The following is an 11,495-nucleotide window of genomic DNA, read 5'->3' as shown; positions in this document are numbered from 1 at the left end:
CATATATATATATATATATATATATATATATATATATATATATATATATGCGAATATATATATATATATATATATATATATATATATATATATATATTATATATATATATATATATATATATATATATGTATATATATATATATATATATATATATATATATTAATATATATATATATATATATATATATATATATATATATATATATATATATATATATAATATATATATATATATATATATATATATATATATATATATATATATATATTTATATATATATATATATATATATATATATATATATATATATATATATATATATATATATATATATATATATATATATATATATATATATATATATATATATATATATATATATATATAATATATATATATATATATATATATATATATATATATATATATATATATATATATATGCTGCTTAATTTTATGAAGCTATTTTTACAAATCAAAAATAAAATTATGCTACAAAGAATATGTAATGTTTAAGGAAACAAAACCCAGAAAATTATTTTACAGAACTTTTGAAAAAACATTGCTAACCATTCGGTTAAATTAAATGTACATCAGTTGAGGATCGGTAAAGTAAAAGCAATGAATATTCCATTAAAATACACCAGAGCAACGCATATATTGACTATTTAGAAGATTAATATTTTATGACACGGTTCAAGGTCAACTTGGGACAAGACAAAACTACGGCCTAAGTATAGACTCTCATGTCGATTCGAAGTTAGATTTTCGATTTTTTCGTGCGTTCCTTTTGTCATTTCGTTTTTGGCTTTAAATTGTAAAACACAGATTGGTCAATTTTTTTGAAAAACGTAATTTGTTGAATCAGAACCAGTTTCGTTTTAGGGCTGGACATTCTATCACTAAAGCCCTATTAAGGGCCTTGGAGGGTGTGGTTGAGGGCTTCGACTCGGTGCTGCACACCATGCGATTTGTCTAAGGCCGTGCTCAATGATTGGGATAATTATATGATTTCTGTCAAATGTTCCCGCTTTGCGGATCACACGACATTTGTTATGTCCAGCAGCAGCATTGAAACTTTATCTGACATTTCAAATGCTGCTTTAGACCTAGCCGAAAGATGGTTCGGTGCCAACAATCTTCTCTTTAATAAGGATAAAACCCAAATTTTGAAAATATCGACTAACTCGAGGTCAGCGGCAGGTAACAATGTTAAGCTGGTGGGTCTCATTATAGATGACAAATTGTCGTGGTCATACTATACAGATGAACTCTGTAAAGACTGCGATCTTACATAAATTTCGACACCTTTAAAACGTATTGTTTTGCACTGTTTCATTCAAAAATAATATACCATTTATAAACTACAAAATAGCGATTAGGGTTATGTGTGGTATGCATTATGGTGCCCATTGCAGACCTTTTTTTTTTTTTCGAGCCACAGGATTATGCCTTTACCTTGCATCTTAATTTATCTTTATCACTCTTATAATTATTACAGCATTCCATGCATATGCGGCAAAGAATCCCATCATCAACAGTTGCGGAACACAGTCATGAAACCGGACATCAACCAAACGAAAATTCCTGCATGTAATCAATTATTTTACTAAAGAGAAATTCGAGAATCAATAGACAAACAACCAATCAATCTTAACCGCAACTCAAGTATTCATCTTTCACCTATATGGGACTCGTTATCCGAAACAATGTTCATGCCCCTCCTTTAACTCCGCCCCCTCTAACAGTATATAAGCAGGTAAAGAGTAGAATGCGAGCCAGTGTCAGTTAGGCTGTTAAGGATGATTAACTAAAAGTTTACAAATAGTAAATAGTATTACAGTAGTCTGAAAAAAAAAGTTTCATAAGTCTTTGAAAAATTTAGTATTTTTATATTAACTTTATTAATTTTAATATTACGCTTAGCACAGCACTTATTAAATCACTGTCACCATCAAGTTCAAAATATGTTCAAGATAGTTTTTATGCTTTTTAAGTTTACACGTGTAGCTGACATGTCCGTTTTTCAGGTAAAACTTGCACGATAGCGTTGCTGTTCGCCCAGTTGTATACCAAAGGTCAGTGCCATGGATTACATGCATTTCTAGTTCCTATCCGAGAGCCAAGAACCTTGATACCCTATCCGGGTATAACAGTGGGGGACATGGGCGAGAAAATAGGTTTGCACGGTATAGACAACGGGTACGCCACAAAAAAACACTTACGCCAGAAACATACTTTCGAGAATAGCTACTGATATCGTTTATATCACATGACTCAGCACTGGATATACCCATATACTTAATTACCTCTTTTAACATCAACAGGTTTGGCATTGATTCTTTTTTTATTTACTACAACTCTATACCCTGTTTCTGTATACCGTAATAATACCCCTAATCTTGGCTTATTCACTTTCAATTTTTGACTTCATCAGGTACTTTAACAAAAAATCTGCTTCCGTAAATTTGTAAGTATTGAACTTTAGGTTTTTCATTAAAAAAAAAAAATCCTATGATGTTTTTATACTGTAACATAGTTAGTTTTCTATTTTGTACAAAAGTATTTTGTTGTCCCCTTTTTGACAAGACAAGAACAGAAACGATCTCAGAGAATACATTTACATTGATGGTTTATATAATAGTACATAACAGGCTATATTCGACAAAAAATAACTGAATATTTATCATACAAAAAGTTTGCTAAAATTGTTGAAAGTAGCCAGAAATTCAATCTTCTCCTCATGGATTGACGAACTCTGTCAAAAATAGCATGGTCGTTTCCAATTGAGTTGAACCCAGCAATAATTCGAGTCGAAAAAATCTTCATATTGCCCTGTATTGATTTGAGATTGGTCATCCAAAGAAAAGTGGGTTTGGGAGACGAAAACTTAAAGGCATCTCGTTAATAATAAAATAGAAATTGGATGAAGATAGGCATGTAAATCTTAGACTTGCCTTAAAAATGGCCTTTTTGTTTATTACACTTATTTGTTATAACATTTCTCTTGTCTCTATTTTTGTTTTGTAATTCGTTTTTTTTTTAAATATTTTAATAATTTAAACCCAAAATAGAGCAATTTATATATTTTAAACGATAATTCTTAGGAAATATTTTTACATAACTTCCATTTTGGCATTAGATTTTTTATTTTTAGGTGTTGATTGTGTCTATATATTCCTAAGTATTTTATTTTATATGTCTACTTTATTGAATAGTGTTGATTGTTTATTGGTTGTATATCTAAAGTGAAAATTCGGTAAACCCCGTTTATTGTACGAAAATGGTATAAAAACCATTTCTTCTTTATTCACCGTAAATGATGATGATCTGTTTAAACCAGCTTAAGTGTTTGCTGAAGTCATTTTCCACTTTGATTTTAAAATTATCCCAAGAATCATCTTTCTATAAGAAAACTTTGGTCGTCCAGAAAATCAATAATTGTCCCTGACGTATTTACATGGTACAAATTATTTATGTAAAGAATGAATAATATTGATCGTTAAATGGATCCCGTTGACACCATAGGTAAGGTTTGATAAGAGTAATAATAATAATACTAAGAAAAATAATGTTTATTTGCACCGTAAATACAAACCAATAATAAAAAAATAAAAAAAATTCAATTAAACATTTAAAAAATTCACAGGTGTGGAACTTAAGGAGTAGAAAAAAATGAACCAATTTTTTGGAAATCAAGATCAAAATTTCCTAAAAAAACAAAGAGTAAAATCTTCACAAAATCAATAGATGCACACATAAAGTCATCTTAAGTATTTTTAGATCATCAGATCTTTAAAAGCTTTTCTGCCACTATCACTCTCACAGCTATCAAGTTTTTTAAATGTATTTATAGCAGCAATATAGGTTGTTTAACATTCAGAAACTTAATCCCAAACAAGAATTCCGGAAGACATATGTGATTAGCTTCTAGGTTTAGGTGAAAGGGTCAGAAAAGCTTGCAGGCATCTAAAACGCAAAAGCAAAAGTGTTTCACAGCCAGAACTTTTTCTTCCCATGCCTTGTTTTCCTTCTATTTTTCCCTCAAGTGTTAATTGAAGCTTCCGCATTAGATGCCTCAGGTAGGCTGTTTTCCGTATTTTCATGATTTTTTTGTTCTAGACGTCAATTTCGAAGCCATCCAATTTCCGACGTTCTTCACGCTTCACCGTCTATGTCTCACAGCCATGTAAGAGCAGGGACCGCACATACCACTTAACTGTTCTTGGTGTCGCCTCAAGTGGCAAACTTGGATTAGATAGCCCATTTCTCATCTTAAAAATACTGAAAGATCTCTAGAAACGACGTCGTTAAAACATCTGTTGATGATCTTTAGACGCTGCGACATATAAAACGGATATCTCCAGCACCAGTTCGTAAAGCGAAATACCGCCCGTATCGAAAGTGTGTTCCTGGCTTTAACTTCAGTTCTTAATCACCAATACGAATTGTCGATTCTTTGCTGCAGGTTCGTTCTGTTCAAGGATTATCGAATACCGAGGGAAAACCTGCTGAACCGCACTGCAGATGTAACCCCTAGCGGGGAATACGAAAGCAGCTTCTCGGACCCTGGGCGGATTCTGGGAGCTGCTCTAGAAAACTTGTCAACTGCCCGAGTCGGAATTATGCAGGAGAGCTCGAACAATATCATATGCGCGGTAACTATAGCAGTAAGGTATGGCGCAATCAGAAAGCAGTTCGCCCCTAATGGTGACGGAGGCGGTAACAACGAAGAGCTGCCAATAATAGAGTATCAATTGCATGTAAGTTTTTCTATTCGCCTTCCGTTGACATCATGTGGTGTAATAAGTGCCTGACGAGTTGACTAATTTTACAACGGGCGTCCGACTAAAAGAGACTAAAAGAGAGTTGTGATGACAATATACGAGGTGGTGACTTAAGTTTTTTCAAAAAGTATTTAATTTTTTATCAAAATTAATTTTGTGTCCTTCAAAGTAATCCCCCCAGATATAATACACTTGTGCCAACGTTTTTTCCAATCCTCGACGCACTGGTATAGCCTTGCTTCCTCCTTCATTTCATGGGTTTCTTGAGTTTTGGGAACAAGAAAAATTTGCAGGGGTCATATTCGGTGAATATGGTGGCTGAGGCATAATTGTGGTTTAGTTTTGGGCCAAAAAGCAACGATGAGTGAGCAGGTGCGTTTTTTCCCACACTGTTGGACATTTTCTTCGCAAACGGCTCATAACTTCAAAGTGATACTTTTTATTGACCGTACGACCTTATGGTAAGAACTCTTGATGTACTACTCCACGATAATCAAAGAAAATAGTAAGCAAAACATTGACATTTTATCGAACTTGACGTGCTTTTTTCGGTATTGCCAATTCTGGGTTCTTCCATTGGGACGACTGGGCTTTGGTTTCGACGTCATAACCATATACCCATGATTCGTCATTAGTTGTGACCTTTTTGAGCATATTCCTTGTTACTTTTTTTTGACAGCAGAAAACACGTTTAACGCTTCTGTTTCACAAAAAAAAAGTAAAAGTGCAAATTAGCTTAATCTGTGAACATATGTTATGGACATGTGTACAAACATAACAAAAAAAAATGGAACGAATGTACTGAGCCCGTCCAATTACAAAAGTCACATTTTCAACACAACTCATATGCATTTAGGCAAGTGACGAGTGCAGTAAGGGGCGTTGCCTAAATATGAATAGTTGCTATGTAAGGTGGCAGAAATTAATTTCCGAGAGGAGCAATGAATCTTATTTGAAAAAACTAAAGTAATCAATTCTTCTACCAGAGAAAAATCCGAGAAACCATAGAAATATATAAGCAACCAAACAACCTTAGCCGCGACTCAGGACTTTACCCTTCACCAACATGGGAACCAGTTATACGAGACAATGTCAACAATATATAAGCAGGTACAGAATAGAATGCGAGCCACTTTTAGTTAAGCTTTGAAGAAGCCAACAAGATGATTGGCGAAACGTCATCAGATTTGATTTATAAACAACCGGCTTCACCTTCACCCTTAAATTTTATAAAGACGGTACCAAAGTTTTAATTTTACAAATGTTTATGGACAAGTTTGGAAAATCGATTCGCGGTAACTGTATTTTTTTTAAATGGCCACAAATTTTGTTTTTAATGTTTTATTGAATTGCGTTGTGAACGAGGTGTAAGCAACATTGCATTATTTTTTTTTTACAAAACTTCTGGATTCCTCCTGCGTCGGTTTTTATTTAGTCGAAATTGCTGACGTTTCGCCAATCATCCTGAGCTTGACTGAAACTGTTTCAAGCTCTAAAGAAGCCAACATGATGATTGGCGAAACGTCAGCGATTTCGACTAAGCAAAATCCGACGCAGGAGGAATCCAGAAGTTTTGTAAAAAGCATTACAGTAGCCTGAAAAACTAACATTGCATTATCTTCAAAAGTGTGACAAATTTCTTTAATTTAACTATTTAAAATGTAATTATAAAATTTATAATATTGTTATATTATAATTGTTTCTTCAATAATACAAGCGTTTCCTCAATCACTTAATATTTATTGAATTTTTCTTTTCTATAAATGGACTGTATCTCACTTTGCGGCGACGTCGCGACTCATGCCGTGAACGTCTACCCCGTAACGCTACAAAATTGTTACTAGCCTAGCAGAAACGTAGACCTTGTCGGTTTGGCGTACAACGCCCTGTTGTCACATTGACTGAAATGTCCGGCATGTTTAAGATACACAAAATTAAAAAGAAATTTACATAATTTTGAACTCAACATACCCCCAGCCTTGAAAGAACCCTCTTTCAAAAAAAAAAAACAACAAAACAAACATTTCTTGAAAATCAATTTGTCTTAGACAACCTTTGAAACCACTTGAACTGAGTTTTTTTCTCACCCACTTTCGTGAAACAATGGACACAATTTTGCGAATGAACGTTTGATGACACCTTCACTCGTTTTTACATCAGCCACCCGACTAATGTTGTCCTTTCCTGGGTATAGCTGAACGATGCGTCCCATTTTCCAACACAAGGGAGGCACATTTTCTTCTTTCACGAGCACCAATGTCCCTTCCTGCAGAGTGTCCCCGCCAGCCTTCCATTTGACGCGCCTCTGAAGTTCAGCGATGTATTATTCCAGTGACCAACGAGACCAAAAACCTTGTTGGTATTGTTGAATACGTTGATAGCTAGCAAGCCTATTTTCAGGTTGCTCGAGCAATCGTGGGTCCGGTAATGAGGTTGCCCTTCTTCCGATCAGGAAATGGGATGGGGTTAAAACGTCCAAGTCAGAAGGATCAGAGGACATTGGAGTGAGAGGACGTGAGTTTAATTTGACACAACAAAGTATAAAAATCCTCATAAGTCAAATTTGCCTTGCCCACAGCTCTTTTGAAATGGTATTTTACACTTTTTACCCCTGACTCCCATAAATCCCCGAAATGAGGCGAATATGCCGGAATAAAAGACCAATTAACACCTTCTGTCGCAATCAATGTCTTTAAACTGACATGATTATTACGCAAAAATTTTCCCAACTCTCTCAGTTCTGTCTGAGCACCCACAAAATTTTTACCATTGTCGGAAAACATTTTTTCTGGTTTGCCCCTCCTAGACAGACCTTGTTACAGCCTCTAAATGTATTGCACGTGTGCAAAAACAGATAAATAAACAAACATACCCCTTGTACAAACGCGTGCCCCATCCCAAAGCTATTTTAAAATTGAACGGCCCTGTATAATCAACCCCTGTGGTATTGAATGGAAATTGTGGGATCACTCGTGACTTATGTAGGTTTCCCATCTGTATTTCAAAGGACCTAGGTTGAACCTTCGAACACACAACACATTCATGCACCATCTTTCTCACAACATTTCTGCCCTTTAGTGGCCAATAAATTTCCCTTAATGAACTGAGCACTAATTGAGGGCCTGCATGCAGTAGTCTCAAATGCTCTGCCTTAACAATCAATTTTGTACATGGATGGTTTGGGTCTAACACAATTGGGAATTTTTTGTCATATTTAAATTCTGTAAGCGCTAGTCTTCCGCCTACTCTGATTAATCCGTCGGCGTCTAGAAACGGATTTAAATTTGACAACCAACCCTTTTTTTTCTTCTCACCGGTCTCCAAGATTTTCTGCTCATTTTCGAAACATTCATCTTGTGAGAACTTTATTAACATTTTTTCAGACTCTTGGAATTCCTTCACTGTCAAATTCTTTGATTCGTGACTATCCAATTTTCTGCAACGTGCCGTAAACCTTAAGCAATATGCAAATACACGTTTCAATTTTGTCCAACTGGAATATCTGGAAAAAATCTCTAGACTATTCTTCTCTGTATTCAAAAAGGCTTTTACTCGCTTCCTCCTTTCTGGAAGTTCCTCTAAAGGTACATTAACACCCTGATTTGGAAAGAAATCCTGTGACAACCATTGTGGACCTTCAAACCACAATTTATTTCCACACAACTTGGAAGGAAAAAGTCCCCGGGATACTAAGTCTGCGGGGTTTTCTTCTGACCGCACATAATGCCAATTGTCTTGATCCGTCATAGACTGAATTTGAGATACTCTATTTGCGACAAAAGCTTGGAATTGATTTGCTGGTGATTTTATCCAACTTAATGTTACTGTAGAATCGCTCCACAAAAACAGTTTCCTGAAATTTAACGTCATGGAAGTTTGTACTTCTTTTATAAATCTTGAAAGTAATAATGCACCTGACAATTCCAATTTCCTCTCCAAAGAGTAAAATCTCCTCAATGCCATCTCTCGAGAATCTCCCAACTTTTCAATACTCATTTTCAATGGGATTGCAACAACAAATCGACCATCCTGATTACGTCTTGTTGTTGACATAAACAAATTTTCACAATGAACTTCATCCCGTGTCATTCCCTCGATTTGACCTCCACCTGGCTTTTCTAGTTCCCAAAACTTGGCCAGTTGGTCTTGTACCTCTGTACCGATACTTAGGTTGCACACCTTTTTCTTAGGTTTGACTAGAGATCCTTGTCCACTGATGTAGCCCGCTACTACCCATCCTAACCAAGTGTTTTGTAAGACAGGTTTGTTTTCCCCTAATTCGATTCTTCCTACTCTTATGAGTTTCCAGAACATACCTGCACCAATTAACATATCCACTTCATCAGGCAAATGAAATTCACTGTTTGCTAGACAAATATTTCCTGGAATGTTTATTGGCCCTATAAATCTGTTTCCGAACATATTACCTCAATTTCACTTTGATATTGTTCAAAAATATCTAAAAGCTCGATTATTTTCTCTGTTCTAAATTGCAATTGCATAAACACTTCTTTTTCTGAAGATGCGCTTTCAGTTTGCACATTGAAATTTGTTAAATACCTTTTAAATTGAGATAAGCTCGCTTTTACACTAGCTCGCTTTCTAATTAATTGGTTTAATTGCTCAGCCATTTTGCTGATTTTTGACGCACAAAATAGAGACCACAAACTACAAACTCCAACAAAGGTTTGAAAAGGATCGACTTACAGGTTAACGGCGACTTTTTTTCTAAGTCCTGCCCTTACTGTCTCGTCCTCCGTCGCGTCGTAGCAACGCTGCGTGATCGTACGGCCCGCACGTGCAATTTCCAACGCCGCGCCGCGCTCGCCAATAAACTCCACGGCACCCCAACGACGACCTTCAAACAATGCTTTGTGCACCGCGCCGCTCCGCCTTGTCTCAGCTGCGCTTTTTTGCTTGCCGGCGTTCGTTTACAGACACGTAAACGTTTCCCTCACAATTTTCACACAATTTTCTTTGCAAATACAGACGATCCAACAATCTGTACTTCGCAATTTGCTCGTTTTTCACTTTTGCGGAACACTCGATAATTCTCGCAATTGAAAACTCTCCACTCGATGGATCACAATCCCGTTCGATGGACCACTATGTTTCTTCAATAATACAAGCGTTTCCTCGATCACTTAATATTTATTGAATTTTTCTTTTCTATCTCACTTTGCGGCGACGTCGCGACTCATGCCGTGAACGTCTACCCCGTAACGCTACAAAATTGTTACTAGCCTAGCAGAAACGTAGACCTTGTCGGTTTGGCGTACAACGCCCTGTTGTCACATTGACTGAAATGTCCGGCATGTTTAAGATACACAAAATTAAAAAGAAATTTACATAATTTTGAACTCAACAATAATCTTACGCGCCCCTCTCGGGAACCATTAATTTTATGTATTCCTTATGCGCAGTGTTACCAACGACAGGACAGTAATTGTATTTACACGTATTTTTGGAGTACTGACAAGCACACCGCTCTCACTAAGTTGATAGAGTGTTTTTGTTTAGTAAAGTCTGTTCATAGATATAAGAAAGTGACTAACTGATACGAATTAAGGAAAGACCCGGGCAAGCTGTGAGAATGAAATATGGCCGAACAGGTCCGTACTTTGCTTAGAATTTAATTATTTGGAGTTTTGTTAGGAAAGATACTAAACAATATTTGTTTATTTATGTATATATTTATGTTTAAATCTAAAATAAAATTACAAATTATTTTTATTACCTACTTAAATTACTTAAAATTATTCACATAATGTATTAGTGTCACTATCATTATCATCGCCTGTTCTAATTATTATCTGTTCTATATTATTTGCAATATGGATATACTATTTTCTCTGCTTTTTCTATATGTTCAACAGAATTTGCCCAACTTTGTGGAGGGAAACCTTAAAACTGTATGCCCTAGATTTTTTGCATAATTATCACAGACTTATTCCTTTTGTAGGTTCAAGCTTTGTAGAACCTCAGTTAATTGCTTTTGGTATAATCTCCGTGAAAATAAATATCATTATTATACATGTAGTTTTGGATTGTTGCTGTGTCACATGAGGAAGGGGTTTTAGTCAACTGTCTACTGTGATAACTTGCATTGTCCATTACAATTACGCTATTAGGAGGAATGTTTGGAACTAGTTTGTTTTTAAACCAACTTTCAAATAAATCAGCGGCGGTGTCTTCATGGTAATTCAGAGAAGAATCTTTAATATTTTTCGCGGACAGAGAAAGTCCATTTGGAATCCATCCATCTTTAGAGCCAGCATGCAAAATAGTTATTCTTTTACCTCTTTTTGATGGCGCGTTTGTTTTACACTTATCAGTTGTGTTGAATACACTTCCATAAGGTAGTTCTGCTACATTTAACACCGGTTTCATCTTTTTCAAGCCTCCTAATTAAGATATCTATTGTAGGCACACTTCGTTCCTCGTATAACTGGTAAATTTTACTCCGTATTATATCTTGATCACTTTCGTCCACACTCGGGAAAATGTCAGCATCACTTCTTTTTTTCCTCCTGGAATGGGATTATTCACAATTTTCCACACAGTTGATGTTGGAATTTTCGTCAATGTGGCCGGTTCTTCTAAAGATGCTTGCTTGCTGGCACCACGTTCAATGAGGGTCAAATAAACATTGTTTATAACTTCCTTAGTCTGAATAGAATAGTGTTTTCTACATTTGGGCGGGAG

The 11,495-nt window shown here is 35.3% G+C and overlaps 1 protein-coding gene across 7 annotated transcripts in view; it reads left to right on the top strand.

Annotated features, from left to right (window-relative positions):
* Positions 1–11,495, top strand: part of LOC132702989 (peroxisomal acyl-coenzyme A oxidase 3-like) — a 113,604-nt gene that overhangs the window by 83,907 nt on the left and 18,202 nt on the right. For all 7 annotated transcript variants that reach the window (XM_060671963.1, XM_060671960.1, XM_060671964.1 and 4 more), the window contains 2 exons: positions 2,034–2,205; positions 4,472–4,766. In XM_060671963.1, coding sequence (XP_060527946.1) covers positions 2,034–2,205; positions 4,472–4,766 — 467 coding nt within the window. The remainder of the gene's footprint in view (positions 1–2,033; positions 2,206–4,471; positions 4,767–11,495) is intronic.

Source organism: Cylas formicarius, unplaced genomic scaffold (genome assembly GCF_029955315.1).
Source record: "Cylas formicarius isolate icCylForm1 unplaced genomic scaffold, icCylForm1.1 PGA_scaffold_6__28_contigs__length_40554024, whole genome shotgun sequence".
Taxonomy (NCBI): domain Eukaryota; kingdom Metazoa; phylum Arthropoda; class Insecta; order Coleoptera; family Brentidae; genus Cylas; species Cylas formicarius.
This window is presented reverse-complemented; position numbering and strand designations above follow the sequence as displayed.